This window comes from Protopterus annectens, chromosome 7.part0 (assembly GCF_019279795.1).
Source record: "Protopterus annectens isolate FY-2018-M chromosome 7.part0, PAN1.0, whole genome shotgun sequence".
Lineage (NCBI taxonomy): Eukaryota > Metazoa > Chordata > Ceratodontiformes > Protopteridae > Protopterus > Protopterus annectens.
Window position 1 is genome coordinate 177059180 of NC_056739.1, and position 22564 is coordinate 177081743.

General features: G+C 40.8%; 1 protein-coding gene across 1 annotated transcript in view; it reads left to right on the plus strand.

Annotated features, from left to right (window-relative positions):
• The window catches only part of LOC122806333 (insulin-like growth factor I), a 43776-nt gene that overhangs the window by 7028 nt on the left and 14184 nt on the right, over window positions 1–22564 (plus strand). The window contains exon 3 of the mRNA XM_044076657.1: window positions 20770–20945. Coding sequence (XP_043932592.1) covers window positions 20770–20945 — 176 coding nt within the window. The remainder of the gene's footprint in view (window positions 1–20769; window positions 20946–22564) is intronic.

Below are 22564 nucleotides of genomic sequence, written 5' to 3' on the forward strand. Positions count from 1 at the left end.
TAAGGCCAAAAAACAATGGCCTAACAAGTCTAGACATTTTTCGTCTTTAAAAATATTGTTGAGCATAACTCAGAAAGCTGTTTTGTAAAAGCAGTCTAAATTATTTAAATATTTAATCAGGAAGAGGTGTCACATCAAAAGGCATATTCAGCTATGGTAAATCATGAATTAATATGTGTGACTACATTATACAAATAAAAAAACAAAATAAAAAAGAAGGGAAATAATTTATAAAATTATATAAACCATTTGCACCAATTGCTCAGTATTTAGCCCTCTTGCTTTTGATGTTAGAAGGCTGTGGGTTCTATCTCAACAGGCACTTGGATTGCCATACTATTACTGACAGATAGATGGTGCACTCCTGAAGTACCATCTTTAAGGTGAGATATCAAGCTGAATTTCCATCCACTTGCTCTGGTAGTAGTCCCAATGGGTGTTGAAAGTTTTCACTGCATATTAGTAGCATAATATGAGGCTCAAACAATCTGTAATGGGATTTAGTTCTTTTAAGTTGGCTCATTCATCATTTAAATATAATTAAATACATGTGTGCAGAGAGATAATGAAACTGAATAGCATATATAAAATCAAATACATTCACGTAACTAGAAATGTGCAGTGAAAACAAAACATCTAATAAAATGCAACCAGCAGAGCACTACAGTGCTAGATGCAGTACAGATACCTGCATCAAATTTAAACCACTGTCATCAAATATTAAAGGAAACTGTCTGATACCAAGCATTCAGCTGCTAGCATTACATGAATTTTATAAGATCTTACAAAGATGCTGGATCTTTATTTATATTTTTCTTTTGCCTCTACCTGTCTTATTGTGACATACTGTAAGTATTACGTGCTCCTAATTAACATCAAGTGATACATAATGAAAAAATCAGGAAAATTATTGTTGGTAATTTCAACCTGTCACCCCCTCTGTGCCCCAAAATCATTTCACCATGTCCATATGTCACCTACTAACCCTTACAGCTACTTAATTTTCTCTCCAGCAGTTTTTTTTTAATTTACTTTGCTTAAGTACAAATCAGAAACAAGCAATTGTGTATGTTTTCTGTTCCATGGAGATTTTCTTAAGCAGACCCTACCCTTCCTGCATGCTTTTTTTTTCTGGTTCCCCTAGAACCTTGTCTCCAATTCACACACTGCCAAGTCATACACCCCCAATAATGTTAGCAGTCCTAGCAGTATGTGCACCATAAATACCCATCCTCCCCAGAACCCAGTGTGCCCCAGGCATTACTGTTATAATACCAGGCTCAGCCAAAACTGAACACTTTTTTAAATGCATATATACAAAATTAGATCCAAAGGATTTTATCTTTAGTCTGGTTACTGTGTATCATTTGTCAAATGAAAAGGTGTACTACAGTAAACTCTCAGTTAACCGGCACACACGAGGATTGGTAGATGGCGGATAACTGTAGTTTCAGGTTGCTTGAGAGTTACTATTAAATAACAGGCCTGACTAATATTGTACCCTATACTATTTGTTTGGTTTGACTTGTTCTCAGTTTGGGGAAAGAGGGAATTTATTCCTATCTTCCTTTTTAAAAATCTAAAAATGTAAGGTATGCTTCTGTGGGGGGAAAACAGGAAGTGTGACACATGAAAATTGTACTGTATTTCTTCGATATTGTTTTGTCAGTTGCTTGAGTTCCAGTTAACTGAGAGTTTACTGTACATCAAAGTTAGTTTTCTCTCTAATTTGGTAAGTGATAACTGTTTATCAACTAACACATATAACTAGGTATCAAATGGGCTTTGTAAATTGTACTGCTTAGAGTAGAAAAGTAGTAGAGAAGGCTTGTCTTACATTGATTGTGATGTTGCTTTCACAGTGTATCAGCTGTAATTTAATAATGACTCCATCGTATTCCTAATGACTCTATGTAACTGCATATTATCATCACTTGAATGCACTTTATGCTTGGGTTGTAGCTGAAAAAGAGTCCTTGGACCAATCCACCACAGCTAGTCATCAAATTAATAAAAGAACAAAATAAGTAATAAAAACATATCCTTTGTGTTGTAAATTCTTATCTTTTGTACCCCTCTACAGCATTGTATCATAAGTACTGTTTCTGCAGCACTGTGCTGTATACTGTAATCTTTTTATATGCTTGTACAGTCTATGGCATAATAGCCTTTTCCAAAGTATATATATCAAGGCATCTTTTCACTTTATTATTTGTCCAAATTTCTGGGCACTAGTTCAGCTGATTTCATACTCGAGTATTTTCTGTGGTTTACTTTTGTACATCTTACCTTCTGCACTAGATGTGACTGAAAAGGGTTCCTTAATCCTCTTTATTTACAGGTTAAGAAATGACCCCGTAAATAAAATAAATAAATAAGATTATGTTAAATGGTTTCCTTTCTTTTGATTATCTGACATTGAACTCTATAACTTAGAGAATTTCAGTTTCTAGTCATGAATTGCTTTTTGGTGAAACGTTGAGGGTCATATCCATCCAGTCAAAAAGACAATCTCCAACAGCTTTTTTTTTTTTTTTTTTTTTTGCTATGCAGTTTGGCAAAATTCAGAGTTAATTATAGTCGTTCAGGTGGAGCAGAAAACAAAGCCCGCCACACAGACGAGTCTGGTGGGCTTGCTGTGATGTAGAAAAAAAATGTTGGTAATCATACTTTCTACTGAAGAGACATGACTATCTGTGCTTCACTGAAAAGACATTTTTGAACATAAAACCATACCTGTCTTATTGTACTAATAATTTACATGCACATATAATATAAATATACCGCAGGGTGAGTGGCTCAGCAGGCAGCATACCCGACTTTGGTGCTGTCTGATCATAATGCTGTGTGTTCTAGTCTCACCCCAGGTAATTACATCCATTTTTCCATTTGTGACACTTCATTGTAGATCAGAGGGAGCTTCACGTCTAATAAGCATATGCTGCACTTCAGATAATGTATTCAATGCAGGTCCCACCTGTCTGAGGTCAGGGCAGCACTGCTGAATGTAAAAGATCCATGGCTGCTTACTGAAAATGGTAAGTGGGAATTCCCTTGTGCCCTGACCAAATTTCCCCTACTTAAAAAGAATACCATTCCATCTCCAGACCCCCCCCCCTTTAAAAGATGCCAGAATGATACCACAATACAAGGACAAAATTATTGACTTCAACAATTGGCTAAGCTTCTGGTGCCATTCTAAAGGGATCCAGTATCTGTCTGCCTGGGATGACATGATCAACAAACCATGATGCTTTGACAGAGATGGCCTGCACGTGTCGCCCTTGGGATTCCGGATACTGGCTAAGGCTCCTGCCACCCCTATAGTGCCTTTTTTAGGCAAGGCTCAAATGACAAAGTCTCCACCGTAACAGGTACAAGCAATCAAAATCTAAGGGTAATGCTACTCAATGCTAGACATCTAAACCTCAAAATGCACTCACTCGAGGCACTCCTTAAATTGGAGAACATCGACATCTGTGCAGTGACAGAGACTTGGTTCAAGGATCCAGAGAGCACCCCTGCATTACCAGGCTATAATTCATACCACACCTTTCAACCACTTAACCTGAACCAAAACACTAAAGGCAGAGGTGTGTCCATATTCATTAAGGATATCCACACCTCCAGGCTAGTTGCTCAGCATAATGCATCCGAGATTATCCAAGTGCAACTAACTCTGGGCAAGACCACAATCCAAACTGCAGCTTGCTACAGATCCCCCTCCATGCCCCAGGATTCCCACTCCTCATTTCTTGATACACTAGAAAATATTAGGGTACAACCTAACACCCTAATAATGGGCAATTTCAACTATCCCAACATTAACTGGAAAAACTACTCATGTACCAACTCTTTTGCTCAACGTTTTCTGGAATTCATAAATTCCGACACCTTGGATCAACTTATCCACACCCCCATCAGAGGCAGCAATATCCTAGACCTGGTCATTACCAACATGTTCCACACAAGAGGTCAATTTCTTGTTGGTCAAATCCGACCACAAGCTAATCACCCTAGACATTCACATCCCACCCCCACCCGCCATTAGGGAAACCACCGTAGAAAATTTCTCCAAAGCCAACTTCATGCTTCTTAAGACAGAAGTGGCAAACTTCACGGCACCCATACAGATGGGCAATAGAGGTATGACTACTGAATCTTACACAAATGCACTTTATAGGCACTTACATGAGTGCATGGATCGTGCTATCCCTAACAGAACCAAGATGCTATCCTCCAAAAAAAGGAAGCCAATATGGTGGTCCCCTGCCATAAACAAACTCTGCAACAGAAGAAAGAAACTGCTGCAAAAAAGAGTAAAAATCCCATGATTGGAGGAACTCCCTGGTCAGCCTGAGTATGAAGCTGAGATCCCTCATAAAATCCTTCAAAGCTAGTTATGAAAACAAAACTGCCACTGTTTCTAAAGACAACCACAAAGCATTCTATAGCTATGTCATGAATCTCAATGGCAACACTCAGATCTGCTCTGAGTTACAGCACAATGGCACCAAATATACAGAACCAACTGATATTGCCAACATCCTGGCAGATAGGTTCAGTACTAACTTTAGTCCCCTCTCAACCCCTAAAGGGCCCATCTCTGTACCAGTAGAATGCAGAGTTCCTGTAATCATGGATCCACAGGTAAAAAACACACTCTCCATAGCCAAGAACACAGCATTCATGGGACCTGATAACATCCCAGGCTGCGTTCTACACAAACTACAGAATGAACTGGCACCCCACCTAAGTGCCACGTTCAATCATAGCTTCACCTCAGGCTTTGTGCCTACTGAATGGTGCACAGCGACGGTTATTCTACTCCATAAAGGGGGATCCACTATTGACCCCGGGAACTACCGCCCCATTAGCCTGATGTCCCTGGTCTGCAAGGCCATGGAACGTATCATCATGGAACTTATAAACAAAGACATTGGTAATCTCCAAACTCTGGACCCCACCCAATTTGGGTTTGTAAAAGGCAGGTCATGTCTCCTAAACCTGATAGACTTCTTTGAAGCAGTCACCAAAGCCATAGATGAGGGTAAGGTGGTTCACACAGCCTATCTAGATCTCACCAAGGCTTTCGACACAATCCCCCACTCTGGAATTATAGATAAACTCACTAAAATAGGCATAAATCCCTATGTCACAAGATGGGTTGCCAACTGGCTCAGTGACAGAACCCATACTGTGAAAGTAGCAGACTCCAAATCCGACTTCAGACCAGTGACAAGTGGAGCACTACAGTGTTCATTCCTGGGTCCTTTCCTGTTTGGTATCTACTTCTCTGAAGTACAGGCTAACCCAGAAGGTCTTTGGCTAACAAAGTTCACAGATGACTGCAAACTAGGAGCCATAATCAAAACTCTTAACAATGTGGACAGCCTACAAAAGGGCCTCACTGAGACAGATGCCTGGTGTCAAAGCCATTGCCTCAAGCTCAATGCCAAAAAGTACATTGTCACCCCATTTGGTAAACACTGTGTACCCATGAACTACCACATAGGTGGTAGTCTACTTAACACTGAAAGTGTGATAAGAGACCTTAGGACCTAGGTGGACAGTAGTCTTTCCTTTGATAATCACATCACCACAGTAGTCAGGAAATCCTTCTATGTGGCACACCTCATCACAAAAGGTTTCTCATCCAGGAAAAAAGAGATCATTGTTCCCCTCTACTCGTCAGTCATCAGACCCATTATAGAGTACAACACCCCTTTTGGTATGTACCTCACAAGACAGCTACAACAATGGGAAAGAAGACAGAAATACCTCACAAAGAGGATTACCAGCCTCAAACAGATGCCTTACGCAGACCGTCTAAAAAAACTCCAGCTTTACTCCATTGCATATCGCCTACTCAGAGGCAATTTCTGCCTAACATACAAAACTATGTCAAACCCAGAGCTGTTGGACATGCTCCACTTAAAGAAATTCCAATCCCTCCAAGCTACACGCTCTAGGGACCTAAACCTTGTCACCAAAATAAACAGAACATGCTGGAGGGACAGATTCCTATCCCAGAGAATTCCCATACTCTGGAACAAACTACGTATATATATCAAACAAAGCTCCTCATTAGCACTCTTCAAGAAAAATCTTGATGATTGGATGGGAAATAGGCAATTCACCCCAGGGATCACTTCTGTTGCTCTGCTTGACAGGGGCACAGGTAAATAATTTACTTGGGTGGCGAAAGCCAGGGTACCTTTTTGGCTAGGCCTATATAGGCCCTAGGGGTAATAGCCTAGTACCTATGAACCTATGAACTGGCCTAATGGATCTAACTTGGTCAAAAATGGGTAAGTAATAAGTACATAAAAATAAATAAAAATGCCGGAATAAGCAGTCTTCTGGTGTTCTTAATGTAGCTGATCATCACTGATAACACCTACAGCCTCCCCTTCTTTGCTGCACGCATACCATCCTGAATGTTTCTACACTGATTCACATTCTATCATTCATTCAGTAGTCTGTTTCTGAGGTCCACGACCCTTTCTGTGCAATATTATTTCCTCATGTCTAACCTGAAAGCCCTTATCTGAAAATGATGTCCATCCTACACTTGCATCCTTCCTTTTCAGCTTGTTCCTTTGCATATCCTGAAACAGTTTTGAGGACCTAAATCACACACTACTTTCTTCTTCTTTTCAATAAGGTTTACATTCCCTACTGATTAGATTGTCCTTGTATGTCCTCCTTTTCATTCCTATCACATTCTGTAGCATTATTTGGCATCATCTCTAACAGTTTTACTTCCCTTTTTTAAAATGGACACATATTCTAAACACAGCCTTAAAAGTGATGTATACAGCAGGAAAATTGCCAACCTACACTGACAGTCTGTTAGCCTGAATCATCTTGTTGTCCCTGGTTACTGCTTTAACAGTCTGCTTATACTATTTATTTCATATTTCAGTTACTAACCTAGTCTCTTTCTTTCTCATTTGTTTATAATTTACTTCCAGAAGCCTAAGCAGTGTACTTAGGTTGTTATTGTTGTCCATATGCAAAACATTGTATTTCTCATATCTGAATCTTGGCTACTGCATTTCAGTCAAAACCACCAGGTTTTAGGTCCATTTTATTATGGTTCACATATCATTCACATAACCTCTATCTTGTGAGTCACTTTGAAGAGGTTTCTCATGTTATCTATGGCCAGGGTTATGTCAAATTTCCTGAAGAGCTTATGTACCACAAGTGAGTCCTATGGGATAGCATTCCTGTGGGTCATTCCTCTGATGGTACTCACCACCACCTCATTGTTATCTTCCATGTTCTTCCTTTCATTCAGTGCTCTGTACTGATCAAACCACTTTACTGCACACCCTACAATCACTTTCGTTGAGTAGACTCCTTTACTGGAAAGAATTAAAGGTTTTACCCAAGTCCAAGTATACAACATGGACTTCATTCTACTTAACTACCTCCTGGGTCACCCAGTAATAAAACATATACATTTCACCAGGCAGAATGTTCTGGACATGAAATCATGCTAGTTGATGTTCTGAGATAATTGTCTCCCCTCCTCAAAAAAAAAATTCTATTGGTTCAAACAAGCATTATATAATTTCTAGCTTTGCTTTTTGTTCCTCTTGCTTTGTAAAGGGGTACAGTGCTGGTCCACTTCTAATTCCTAATTATCACCCTTTAGCCAAGAACTCAGCCAGTCAAAAAGAGGACCTGATTATATTCAGTTCTTTATGATACCCCTTGGGGGGTAAACATCTGGCTCATGATTTTCATCTTCCATTAGTGCTAAGAGCACATTTTGCAACCTCACTTGGTATATTACCACTTTCATCTATCAACCCCCATTATTATACTTCTTTTTTTCTTTCCAAAGACCATGTTCTTTGTCCATTATGTCACAGCACAAAATATTGGTTAGGATCATGGTGTGTTCCAGATTTCCTACCTCCTTGGCTTGGTTAGGATCATGGTGTGTTCCTGATTTCCTACCTCCTTGTCTTGGTTAGGATCATGGTGTGTTCCTGATTTCCTACCCCCTTGGCTTGGTTAGGATCACGGTGTGCTCCTGATTTCCTACCTCCTTGGCTTGGTTAGGATCACAGTGTGTTCCAGATTTCCTACCTCCTTGGCTCGGTTAGGATCACGGTGTGTTCCTGATTTCCTACCTCCTTGGCTTGGTTAGGATCACGGTGTGTTCCTGATTTCTTACCTCCTTGGCTTGGTTAGGATCATGGTGTGCTCCTGATTTCCTACCTCCTTGGCTTGGTTAGGATCACAGTGTGTTCCTGATTTCCTACCTCCTTGGCTTGGTTAGGATCACGGTGTGTTCCTGATTTCCTACCTCGATGGCTTGATTAGGATCACAGTGTGTTCCTGATTTCCTACCTCCTTGGCTTGGTTAGGTTCACAGTGTGTTCCTGATTTCCTACCTCCTTGGCTTGGTTAGGATCACGGTGTGGTCCTGATTTCCTACCTCCTTGGCTTGGTTAGGATCACGGTGTGTTCCTGATTTCCTACCTCCTTGGCTTGGTTAGGTTCACGGTGTGTTCCAGATTTCCTACCTCCTTGGCTTGGTTAGGATCACGGTGTGTTCCTGATTTCCTACCTCCTTGGCTTGGTTAGGATCAGGGTGTGTTCCTGATTTCCTACCTCCTTGGCTTGGTTAGGATCACGGTGTGTTCCTGATTTCTTACCTCCTTGGCTTGGTTAGGATCACAGTGTGTTCCTGATTTCCTACTGCCTTGGCTTGGTTAGGATCATGGTGTGTTCCTGATTTCCTACCTCCTTGGCTTGGTAAGGATCACGATGTGTTCCAGATTTCCTACCTCCTCGGCTTGGTTAGGATCACGGTGTGGTCCTGATTTCCTACCTCCTTGGCTTGGTTAGGATCACGGTGTGGTCCTGATTTCCTACCTCCTTGGCTTGGATAGGAGCATGGTGTGGTCCTGATTTCCTACCTCCTTGGCTTGGTTAGGATCACGGTGTGGTCCTGATTTCCTACCTCCTTGGCTTGGTTAGGATCACGATGTGGCCCTGATTTCTTACCTCCTTGGCTTGGCTAGGATCACGGTGTGGTCTTGATTTCCTACCTCCTTGGCTTGGCTAGGATCATGGTGTGTTATCATGGTGTGTTCCTGATTTCCTACCTCCATGGCTTGGTTAGGATCACGATGTGTTCCTGATTTCCTATCTCTTTGGTTTGGTTAGGATCATGGTGTGTTCCTGATTTCCTACCTCCTTGGCTTGGTTATGATCACTGTGTGTTCCTAATTTCCTACCTCCTTGGCTTGGTTAGGATCACGGTGTGTTCCTGATTGCCTACCTCCTTGGCTTGGTTAGGATCACGGTGTGTTCCTGATTGCCTACCTCCTTGGCTTGGTTAGGATCATGGTGTGTTATCATGGTGTGTTCCTGATTGCCTTACCTCCTTGGCTTGGTTAGGATCACAATGTGTTCCTGATTGCCTTACCTCCTTGGCTTGGTTAGGATTATGGTGTGTTCCTAATTGCCTACCTCCTTGGCTTGGTTAGGATCATGGTGTGCTCCTGATTTCCTACCTCCTTGGCTTGGTTAGGATCAGGGTGTGTTCCTGATTTCCTACCTCCTTGGCTTGGTTAGGATCAGGGTGTGTTCCTGATTTCCTACCTCCTTGGCTTGGTTAGGATTACGGTGTGTTCCTGATTTCCTACCTCCTTGGCTTGGTTAGGATCACGGTGTGTTCCTGATTTCCTACCTCCTTGGCTTGGTTAGGATCACGGTGTGTTCCTGATTTCCTACCTCCTTGGCTTGGTTAGGATCACGGTGTGTTCCTGATTTCCTACCGCCTTGGCTTGGTTAGGATCACGGTGTGTTCCTGATTTCCTACCTCCTTGGCTTGGTAAAGATCATGATGTGTTCCTGATTTCCTACCTCCTTGGCTTGGTTAGGATCATGGTGTGGTCCTGATTTCCTACCTCCTTGGCTTGGTTAGGATCACGGTTTGGTCCTGATTTCCTACCTCCTTGGCTTGGTTAGGACCACGGTGTGGTCCTGATTGCCTACCTCCTTGGTTTGGTTAGGATCATGGTGTGTTCCTGATTGCCTACCTCCTTGGCTTGGTTAGGATCATGGTGTGTTTCTGATTTCCTACCTCCTTGGCTTGTTAGGAGCATGGTCTGTTCCTGATTTCCTACCTCCTTGGCTTGGTTAGGATCACGGTGTGTTTCTGATTTCCTACCTCCTTGGCTTGGTTAGGATCATGGTGTGTTCCTGATTTCCTACCTCTTTGGCTTGGTTAGGATCACAGTGTGTTCCTGATTGCCTACCTCCTTGGCTTGGTTAGGATCATGGTGTGTTATCATGGTGTGTTCCTGATTGCCTTACCTCCTTGGCTTGGTTAGGATCACAGTGTGTTCCTGATTGCCTTACCTCCTTGGCTTGGTTAGGATCATGGTGTGTTCCTAATTGCCTACCTCCTTGGCTTGGTTAGGATCATGGTGTGTTCCTGATTTCCTACCTTCTTGGCTTGGTTAGGATCATGGTGTGTTTCTGATTTCCTACCTCCTTGGCTTGTTAGGAGTATGGTGTGTTCCTGATTTTCTACCTCCTTGGCTTGGTAGGATCACGGTGTGTTCCTGATTTCCTAACTCCTTGGCTTGGTTAGGATCACGGTGTGTTCCTGATTTCCTACCTCTTTGGCTTGGTTAGGATCATGGTGTGTTCCTGATTTCCTACTTCCTTGGCTTGGTTAGGATCACGGTGTGTTCCTGATTTCCTACCTCTTTGGCTTGGTTAGGATCACGGTGTGTTCCTGATTGCCTACCTCCTTGGCTTGGTTAGGATCACGGTGTGTTCCTGATTGCCTACCTCCTTGGCTTGGTTAGGATCATGGTGTGTTATCATGGTGTGTTCCTGATTGCCTTACCTCCTTGGCTTGGTTAGGATCACAGTGTGTTCCTGATTGCCTTACCTCCTTGGCTTGGTTAGGATCATGGTGTGTTCCTAATTGCCTACCTCCTTGACTTGGTTAGGATCATGGTGTGTTCCTGATTTCCTACCTCCTTGGCTTGGTTAGGATCACTGTGTGTTCCTGATTTCCTACCTCCTTGGCTTGGTTAGGATCACGGTGTGTTCCTGATTTCCTACCTCCTTGGCTTGGTTAGGATCATGGTGTGTTCCTGATTTCCTACCTCCTTGGCTTGGTTAGGATCACAGTGTGTTCCTGATTTCCTACCTCCTTGGCTTGGTTAGGATCACGGTGTGTTCCTGATTTCCTACCTCCTTGGCTTGGTTAGGATCATGATGTGTTCCTGATTTCCTACCTCCTTGGCTTGGTTAGGATCACGGTGTGTTCCTGATTTCCTACCTCCTTGGCTTGGTTAGGATCATGGTGTGTTCCTGATTTCCTACCTCCTTGGCTTGGTTAGGATCATGATGTGTTCCTGATTTCCTACCTCCTTGGCTTGGTTAGGATCACGGTGTGTTCCTGATTTCCTACCTCCTTGGCTTGGTTAGGATCACAGTGTGTTCCTGATTTCCTACCTCCTTGGCTTGGTTAGGATCACGGTGTGTTCCTGATTGCTTACCTCCTTGGCTTGGTTAGGATCATGGTGTGTTATCATGGTGTGTTCCTGATTGCCTTACCTCCTTGGCTTGGTTAGGATCACAGTGTGTTCCTGATTGCCTTACCTCCTTGGCTTGGTTAGGATCATGGTGTGTTCCTAATTGCCTACCTCCTTGGCTTGGTTAGGATCATGGTGTGTTCCTGATTTCCTACCTCCTTGGCTTGGTTAGGATCACAGTGTGTTCCTGATTTCCTACCTCTTTTGCTTGGTTAGGATCACGGTGTGTTCCTGATTTCCTACCTCCTTGGCTTGGTTAGGATCACGGTGTGTTCCTGATTTCCTACCTCTTTGGCTTGGTTAGGATCATGGTGTGTTCCTGATTTCCTACTTCCTTGGCTTGGTTAGGATCATGGTGTGTTCCTGATTTCCTACCTCCTTGGCTTGGTTAGGATCATGGTGTGTTCCTGATTGCCTACCTCCTTGGCTTGGTTAGGATCACGTTGTGTTCCTGATTGCTTACCTCCTTGGCTTGGTTAGGATCATGGTGTGTTATCATGGTGTGTTCCTGATTGCCTTACCTCCTTGGCTTGGTTAGGATCACAGTGTGTTCCTGATTGCCTTACCTCCTTGGCTTGGTTAGGATCATGGTGTGTTCCTAATTGCCTACCTCCTTGACTTGGTTAGGATCATGGTCTGTTCCTGATTTCCTACCTCCTTGGCTTGGTTAGGATCACGGTGTGTTCCTGATTTCCTCCCTCCTTGGCTTAGTTAGGATCACGGTGTGTTCCTGATTTCCTACCTCCTTGGCTTGGTTAGGATCACGGTGTGTTCCTGATTTCCTACCTCCTTGGCTTGGTTAGGATCATGGTGTATTCTTGATTGCCTTACCTCCTTGGCTCAATTGCTAGCTGATACATTTCTCTTCCTTCTCGCCTTCTTTGTTCCATATGCATTAAGAAGCTCTATTTCTACAGTTTATTCCCTTTGATGAGTTTGTTTATGTTTGTGATTTCCTTAGTTGTATTTCTCCTTGCCATCCCATATGCCATACCACCTCTTTTCCTATTTTTCTGGCAGGCTCTTTCAGTTATAAGTCTCTCTTACAGAACCCTTTGGCCACGTTAATCTTCTGCTTCTAGTGGGCCAACTTCTTCTCCCAAGTCCCTTCCTCATTCACTAGCAGATGCCCCTTTTAATGACTCTTACAGCATTCCGTCTCCTTGTATTCCAATGTTTTCTATTATATCTCGCCCCCATTCCTTTGCTTTGAACCAGAAACATAATACCATGGTCACTCTTTGACAGTAGTACTTGCAACTTATCTCACTTAATACTCTTTGCTACCCTTTGATTTGTAAAGAGCTGCTTTAAACATCCATTTAATTCTCTATTTGAACTATTTGTTATTTACTTTTACTCATTCCAGCCCAGTTTTCCATATATAGTCAACAGTGTATGTGCATTGTCTAATCTATTGCTAGGTGCCCACCACACACTTCTGCAACTACCTATATCCTCTATTATAGTCCCTGTGGATTGAAAGAGAAATAACCTTGAGCATACATCCTGCAAAACTTAAAGCTCTAAATCTTTGATAAACATAATACATTCCATTTAAAGGGATAAAGCCTGTGGCCCAAATTAACTGATGAGATTATGCCAACCATCCTAACTTCCAGTCTGCTATTCGACAGGGAAACCAGTCTTAATTATAAATCTAACCACATGATAATATAATTTTTAAATAACTAATCCACCATTAGTTGTTGCATCTCTGCTTTTACTTTATAGCCTGCCATTTGTTAATGAACCTCCCATGGCTCTTTCAACATCTTCTGAAATTTGTTTATAGCATATAGTCTGTATATGCTTCTTAAAGAAGGTTGTATGGCAATATTAATTATCTATATGTAGCATACTACAGAATTCTACAACTTATAGATGCTATACATATGATGCAATCCCTATGACCATTTCCTTTTCTCAGCCAATCTTTTCTTTCCCACCTTACCTCACATGCTTTCTGCATTCAGGTCTTCTTCATGCCATATAACATATTATTCTTTCTCTTGCAATGTAAATTTCAGACTTATTATTCATTTATTTGTATGCAAGTGAACTTTTTCCATATCTCACTGCCATTATAACAGTATAGAAATCACCAAGCATAGAAATCTTCAAGTTCTCAGACTTCCAGTTCCAAAACATGAAACACTGACATACACATTGTGGAACAAACAGAAAAAACATGGAACACTGCCATTCACAATGTGGAGCAAACAGACAAAACACAGAACACTACCTTTCACAATAGGGAACAAACAGAAAAAAATGGAACACTGCTATACATAATGTGAATCAAATAGAAAAAAGCATGGAATGCTGCCATTCACAATGTGGAACAAATAGAAAAAACATGGAACACTGCCATTCACAATGTGGAACAAACAGAAAAAGCACGGAACACTGCCTTTCACAATAGGAAACAAACAGAAAAAATAGAACACTGCCATTCACAACATGGGACAAATAGGAAAAAAAATAGAACACTGCCATTCACAACATGGGACAAATAGGAAAAAACATAGAACACTGCCATTCACAATGTGGAATAAACAGACAAAACCCATAACACTAACTTTCACAATGTCAAGCATACAAAGCATCTAATACTACCATTCGCAATGGGGAACAAACAGATAAAACATGAAACACTACCATTTCGCAATGTGGAACAAACAGACAACATGTGTAACACTTATGAATGACAAAAGCTGGGAACCTCACTGCATAGTTATTAATTTCTTCACCCTTAAAAAGAGTTCTTTTGATGAAGTAATATGATTCAATATTACTCAGTATAGGTTTTCACAGATTTGTTTAAACAAATTTTGATCAATGAATGGGTGTTAAAAACCTTCAATGTAGAACAATGCAAAACATAGAATTTTCAAGACTCAAAATAGCGAAAGTGCTAAACAGTGAGGTATACTTGAAAAATATGTGGCTAAGCTCATTTGCCCTTCTTCTTGTGGTTAGATAACAAGATCAGCTTTTAAGTTATGAGTCATTACTCCTGCTTCATTTGCCTCCACTTTTTAAGATGTTTCTTTCTATTTCTCATGCATGACCTTGTCTTCTACTGCAACCTAAGGACACTTAAACCTTGCTCCACATATGTTATACATTATAGCTTCCTACATTTGCAGCTAACATTTCCAAAATGCCTACAGTTTAGTCACCTTCTTTTTTTCTCACTGGACACAAATATCATTTAGATTCCCAAATTTCTTGCAAATGCTATGGTGCCCTACATAAAAAAGTTTTAACCCATTTCTGGCAGAAAAAAAAAATTACTGCAAAAAAATTTTCACTTACATAACAATATATTTGGCTATCATATGGTCTGTCGGGTCCCCTACACATCACCGAATCGCCACTTACCTGAAACACACATGTACGAGCCCTGTACATGAACAACAAAACACTGACCACTTGGAACACTGACTCGGAACTAATGGTAAGTAACTGCTTGGCCAGCATGTTGACCTTTTCCCCTTACTTCCACTGCAGTGCGACCTCGGAGTTGGAATAATTAGTTAGGGGGTATGTGTGGGGACGCACAGACATGGGGATGTGGGGGCAAAGCCCCCCACGTGGGTGTGTTGTCTTTTGTTCCAGTTTACTGTTCTTCTTTGTTGGCTAATGGCTTACTTACCGTTAATTTTGAGTCAGTGTTCCAAATGGTTGGTGTTTTGTTGCTGTCAGTGTTCTTGGTTCATTCATGTGGGTTTCGGGTAAGTGGTGATTCTGCGGTTTGTAAGGAATCCAGTCTGTCTGTTGACAAAATGGGTCTATATTAGAAAACCGAAAGAGCAAGTCAGTGAACGCTCACATGAGTGAAAATGCCGGGAATTGAAAGGGTGTTTGTGGGGTCAGGGTACAGTGAGGAGTGGGATATTTGCCCTTTCCTCACTGTAGTGTGACCTCGGAGTTGGAATATATAGGAGTTTGATTACTCACGTTTTCGCTCATGTGAGCGTTCACTGACTTGCTCTTTTGGTTATCTAACATAGATCTGACAAAACATGACACCTCTAATACTTTCAGATCTTTGCTTTTTTAAATGAATTAGTCATTAGAATTTCAATTGCATATCTTGTTAAACATATAGTAAATCATCATCTATCCAAAGAAACCACATATTTCTTTTTCTGGCATACCCCTCCCCCCAAAAAATGACAACATTGTGCTGTTTAAGTTACGATGTATAAATAAATACATACATACATACATACATGCATACATACACACATACATACATATATACATACGGGTCTACTTTCTATCACCGAACGTCCGATTCACCGACACACAAGTTACCGACCCCAAACAACCAAAAACACACAACACCAACAACTCAAAAAACCTAACACCACTACACCGACACAAAAAACGTCAACTACACATTGCACACAACAACATACCCACTAACCTTAACCTAAACCCTAACCCTAACGTCCGACACTACCGCACACTTACCCAACCCGCACCCTAACCCTAACTCACTTAACCCACCCCTAAACCTCAACACCGTCACTATCGCACACTTACCCTACCTGCACCCTAACCCTAACTCACTTAACCCACCCCTAAACCTCAACACCGTCACTATCGCACACTTACCCTACCTGCACCCTAACCCTAACTCACTTAACCCACCCTAAAACATTCAGCCCGTCACTATCGCACACTCACTCCACCCGCATTCTAACCCTGACACACTTAACCCTTCCCTACACTGCTCTACATCACTTCCACACACTTACCTTACCGGAACCCTTAGTCCGACACTATCGCACACTCACCTTTCCCACACCCTAACCTAAAATCCCTCACTATCGTACACTTACCTGTCCGCTCCCCAATCCTAAATCTTTCACTTTCGCACACTTACCGGATCGCGCTCACACGCTGCCGTTGTCGGTCTCTCAGCTGTCGGGATATCGCGTTTTCGGTAACCTACCTGTTCGGTCGTTCCATCTCAGTCTTCCGGGTGTCGGTGACATGGCGCTTCGGTTATTCGAAGTAGACCCATACATACATATATACATACACACATACATGCATACATGCATACATACATACATACATACATACACACATACATACATACATACACACATACATACATACATACATGCATACATACACACATACATACATATATACATACATATATACATACACACATACATGCATACATACATGCATACATACATACATACACACATACATACATACATACATACATACACACATACAATTACTGAGGCCTGAAGTTAAATATTTATACTGTAGTACTCTGAATTTTTCAGAGGAAGATTCTGGCAAGGCAGCCCTGTGACGTAGCCTTACCACACTTTTCCATGTGTCTGCCTCTTTATTAGTGTCTACAGGGTCTCACCACATACCTTTGGCTTTGTTCTTAGTGTCTTGGCTTTCATACTTCATGCCTTGACCTTTACTGGTACCAGCCTTTAGAGTTAATGAATAAACATTGTGTGTGCAGTCACTTCTCAGAGCACTCACAATATGCTTTTGTACCACTGTTTATCTTTTTAATGCCTCGAAAATTTCTCTTCACTAGCATTCTCTTTACCGATACATATAGAACAGAAGCAATACATTCAGCAGTGCAAATATCTGCTGTAGGCACACAAGCCAGCAAGTTGCCAGGAAAAAGTGAACTGTTTTATGAATATGCAGCATCCACACCCTCTGAAAATACAATACATTGTGACACAGTATGCTTTGGACTGCTATTAGCTACAGATTAGATTTTTAATAACTCTTCTGCAGTCATAGGACACTTTCTGACAATATAACAGCTAGTTTATTCACAATTTCTGCTTACAAATTCAAAATATTACCAGAGGTATGTTCCATCTTCCCTGACATTTAGGATGTCAAAACACCAAATGATCCTGCTACCTACAAATATTTTTTTTATAATACGGTATGGTAAAGGTTCGATACAGTGGCAAGACATGTTGACATTTGGGAGTAGATATGAGTGAAAATAGGCCCTTTTCATCTGAACTGTAGTTTGCATTATTACATGCTTAAGTCTAGCTTTAGTGACCAAGTTGTAACACTGCTGGGTTACTGTTTCTTATTGGCTATATCTGATTATTCATATGGGTTCTGGAGAGAGAGTATTAAATGTTTTCAGGTTGTTTCTAATTCAATCCAAAGTAAATAAGATAGACCTTTGAACGTATCATTGTGACAATATAGAGAAAGTTGAAAGAGCTATCTTTAAAGGGCACTATTTATTTTAACTTAAGTTTTTTTTTGTATATCATTGAACATTAATCACATTATTTGGAATTCCTGGGCAGTACTAGCTAATGGTCAGATGTGATTGGTATACTACCCTGGTAAACAAATGCCAAGAAATGTATAGTTATCCCCTTTGGGAAAAAACATGTACCCATGAATTACCACATAGGTGGCAGTACACTAAACACCGAAAGTGTGATGCGAGACTTGGGGACACCAGTGAACAGTGGTCTCACCTTCAATAACAACATTGCCACAACAGTCAGGAAATCCTTCTATGTGGCACACCTCATCACTAAGGGCTTTTCATCCAGAAAAAAAGGAGGTCATTGTCCCATTGTACTCATCCCTGATTAGACCCATTATAGAGTACAACGCCCCATTTGGTATGTACCTCACAAGACATCTGCAACAGCTGGAAAGGCCGCAGAAATACGTCACTAAAAGAATTACAGGCCTAAAGCAGATGCCCTATGCTGACCACAAAAAAACCCTCCAGCTATACTATGTTGCATATCGTCTACTCAGAGGCGATCTCTGCTTAACATACAAGGCCATGTCAAACCCTGAGCTGTTGGACATACTCCACTTAAAGAAATTCCAATCTCACAGAGCCATATGCTCCAGGGATCTAAACCTTGTCATCACATTGAACAAAACATGCTGGAGGGATAGGTTCCTGACCCAGAGACTCCCCATACTTTGGAATAGACTCCCCATACATGTCAAGCAGAGCGCCTCCTTGGCCCTCTTCGAAAGGAACCTTGACGATTGGATGGGAAATAGGAAATTCACCCCAGGGATCATGTCAGTTGCCCTGTTAGACAGGGGTCCAGGGAAGTAAATATTGCAGGAAGAAATATCCAGGGAATTGTTATGGCTAGGCTTGTATAGGCCCTAGGACTGATAGCCTAGCACCAACCTATGAACCTATGTCATCACTTTGAAGTGATTTAAACTACTGAAACAGGAAATACTGTAAATCTGATGAAGTTCCTATACACTAAGCTTGGTACGAAAGTGCTTATTTGTTTTTAACAATAAAATAGTTGTACAATCTGGTACTGCATTCGCTTTTCTTATTTTTTGAGTTTGGAACTGTTTACAATTTGTTGGTCACCAGGTTCTAGTTGCCTTCCTGGAAATGGCAGAAAAGTATTCAAGGTGAACCTTTTGCATCCTCTTTGGGCTTAAATTATTCACCAGAATTCTTAAAAATGAATTATCTATTAAATAATTGTCATGCATTTTAATGCAATATTATAAGCTTAAGATCTTATGTAGCTGATTTGTTGAATTATATTTTATTCCATTTAACTATTCATACAAGCAACATAAGCCTGACATCAATGTTCCGCTGTCTGTAATCTATGTCTACCTTAGGTGGTACATCTCATATGTTCATATCCGGAAACAGGTACACAGACTAATCGTCTTACTACTGTCTAGCTATGTTTTGTATGTTATTAAGGATTTTGCGTACTTATTTATTAATGGTTCGCTGAGTAAGTGAACTAGTCCCAACAACAGGCCATTTTCATCTATGACTTAAGCCAGCAGGCAAATGACAAAACATAAATAGTAAATACAGAGTTGCAATCACGTATACATATAGTTCAATATATAAATAATACAGACTATAGGGTACATAATGCAGTATACTAACATGGTAGAATATAGCGTACATACCAGCATAATGTACAGCATTTTATAATACGTAACCAGTATTTTCATAGCACCACAGCACAGAGATGCATTTTCAAAGTTGCAGGTCTAACAGGTTTTAAGTATCTTCATAGTACCACAGCACAGAGATGCATTTTCAAAGTTGCAGGTCTGACTGGTTTTAAGTATCTTCATAGCACCACAGCATAGGGATATATTTACAAAGTTGCACGTCTGTCAGGTTTTAAGCTGGTGTACAGTATGACTGCATAACCAGTGAAACTTTGCATTTTTTAGTGCTCATGTATACATGAAGGATTCTTTAAAGGTCTGTATGTTCTGGGTAGTTTAAGTCTCATTCTATGCTCAACTCGGAACACAGAGTTCTCAGTCACTGACTTGTTTATATGCCCATGAAGGATTGTCTGTATTTTTTTTTATTGCTCATGTTTCTGAAGATTTTTCTGAAATATTGCCACCTCAATGAGAATTGTTCATGTGTTTATAATGATTCTTGATATTCCTTTTAGTCATATCATACACTACAATGTAATGCTCACTGCTCCTGTTCAGGGTTCAGTAATGCATGTTTCTCAAGCAGTAGGGACAGTTCATTAAAAACACATTATTCAGGTGTGCTATCAAGCAACAGTTGTGTTATCACAGCTCCATTCAAACAACAAGCTTTTGTGCAGGATATACCTCCTCCAACAAGCCACATGTGGGGCCTATTCTCCCTAATACTATTATATTCAACCCCAGGATCACTGATATAAATATTCATTTGCAGTAAACCAATCACATGAAATGGTAATTTCTTTAAACTGACCAAGCAACACTGACTGACATAGCTGGCGATTAAAAAATTCACAGGCTCTTATGATACATGTAACTGTATTCATGAACACATCATCTACACTAAATTCTGATGTAAATGTACTGCTGCAGTTACTCACTGTGTTGTATTACGACATTAACTGTATTAATACATTTGCATTTGCTGTTTATTGTTGATTGCATTTACGTACATTAATTTGGGCCATTTTGGGTGGCTCCATTTCCCAAGTTAAAAACCTAAATAAGCACTGCAGCCAAGGCATGATGATTTTCATTAATAGGTAAGAAAACATTCGCAACAAAAATGGGAGAACACTAAAAATACAATTTAAATGAAAACATTACTTCATGTGAAGCTAAACCTCTTACCTTTCAGTTTTGATTCCCATATTAGGTAAGAGTTACAACTACAAATACAGAGGGAAGAGAAAATTTGTTCGGGGTGTTGTAGACCTGTGCTGTTTTCGAGGATGTGACGTACAGCTATTGGAATCCTATTGTGCCAGCCCTCAGCGGTCAAGAAGATGGGTCCTACAGTTAGAACCTACCAGCAAAAGCACCACCCAACAGGTACATCAATCTGTATATGAAGACATTATCAGCTTTCATAGACAATGTACTTCTTACTCTCTGATGCTATAATACATCATTACGAATCCCTACATACATAAGCAATGCCATGCAGTAGATAATGGCAACTATTTCTAGATGAGCTATATTCTGTAGATTAGAGCTTGACTTCCATGGTATTCACTTGCATATTGTGGGCTTTGTTACTTTCCCAAATCAAATCTTACAAGACATCTCAGAAACAACTTGAAAGTGACAACAGTCCCCAGAAATATTAATATTCACATCTACCTATCTTCAGATAATAAACCTCATTTTAAACATTTGCCATTTTTGTTTATGTAATTAACAGAGTCTTCAGAATATTGTCTTTAGTTTCCTTAATCTTAGTCTGCAGTTTTCCTCTCACGGTTATCATGTAAGCAAGCTTGGGGAAATGTTAAAACTAATACCAAATTTGTAGACTGGGGAATTTAATTCAAAGATATGTCCGTAATGCAACAATGCTGTCATAATAAGGATTGTGTGTGTGTGTGTGTGTGTGTGTGTGTGTGTGTGTGTGTGTGTGTGTGTGTGTGTGTGTGTGTGTGTAAAACAAGGTGTGAAAGGAGTGTATGGTACAGATATTACTGCATACCCAGGGGTACTAAGAGGCACAAGCTTGAAAGGCAAATGCCTTACTATCCCTTGGCACGCAGTACGCGGTAATATTGGTACCCTATATATATATTATAAATGGGAATCATTCTTTCGTAAGATTACATTTTAGATTTGGCAGTTTATGTATAACAATTATACATTTTGCAGTGTATTTTAATGTAAAATAGTTCCTGGATCTTCTGCCCATTCTAGTTAGTAGACAGCTGTTCTGGGTTATGTATATAAAATAAGGCATGAGTAAATAAATAAGTAAATAAGGTATTAGTCTTACTTTGTCTACTGTACAGGATACCTGCATACCATTGAGAGCCCCCCCCCCCTCAATACACACCTGTTTAGAAACCTTGCCTCTGTCTCTCTTTGCCATCTATAAGTTGGTCACTACAATAGTGTCAACTCTCTCTTAGTTAGCTATACTTTTTTGTTTTTCTGTTTGTGGTTTCCTTTTAACTGTTTCTATCCTACTGCAAATACCTGTGCAAACCTTGCTATAACATCTCTTCCTTCTCTATCTACACCTCCCACCTCTTCCACTTACTTGCTGACTCTCACTGTGTGCTCCTTACTGTTTCCCTCCTGGCCTGCTGATTGTTTCTTGTGGTGATTGCCATTTCCTGGCCATCCTGTTCCATTTGCCCTCGCTGCACGTGGCCTCACTTCCCACCCCTCCCACCCATCCCCCATATCATTTCCTTTACACCTAACCACCTAATCTCTTCCTCCCCTAACTCCACCCATTCCTGTCTGCTATAACATTCTAAACACCTTACCCTAACCTACTTATCACTTCATAGTTTAGCCTGCTGCAAATCTTCCTGCTTCCTACATATCTCCTACTCCCCTTACAGGTTGTTTCACTTAAATTTTACTTCAGCTGTCTAAGAGGTCCAACAACTTACTTTTCTTAGTCCCTTATCCACTCCTCACTCCTTCCCAATCGTACTTCCCCACCTTAGACC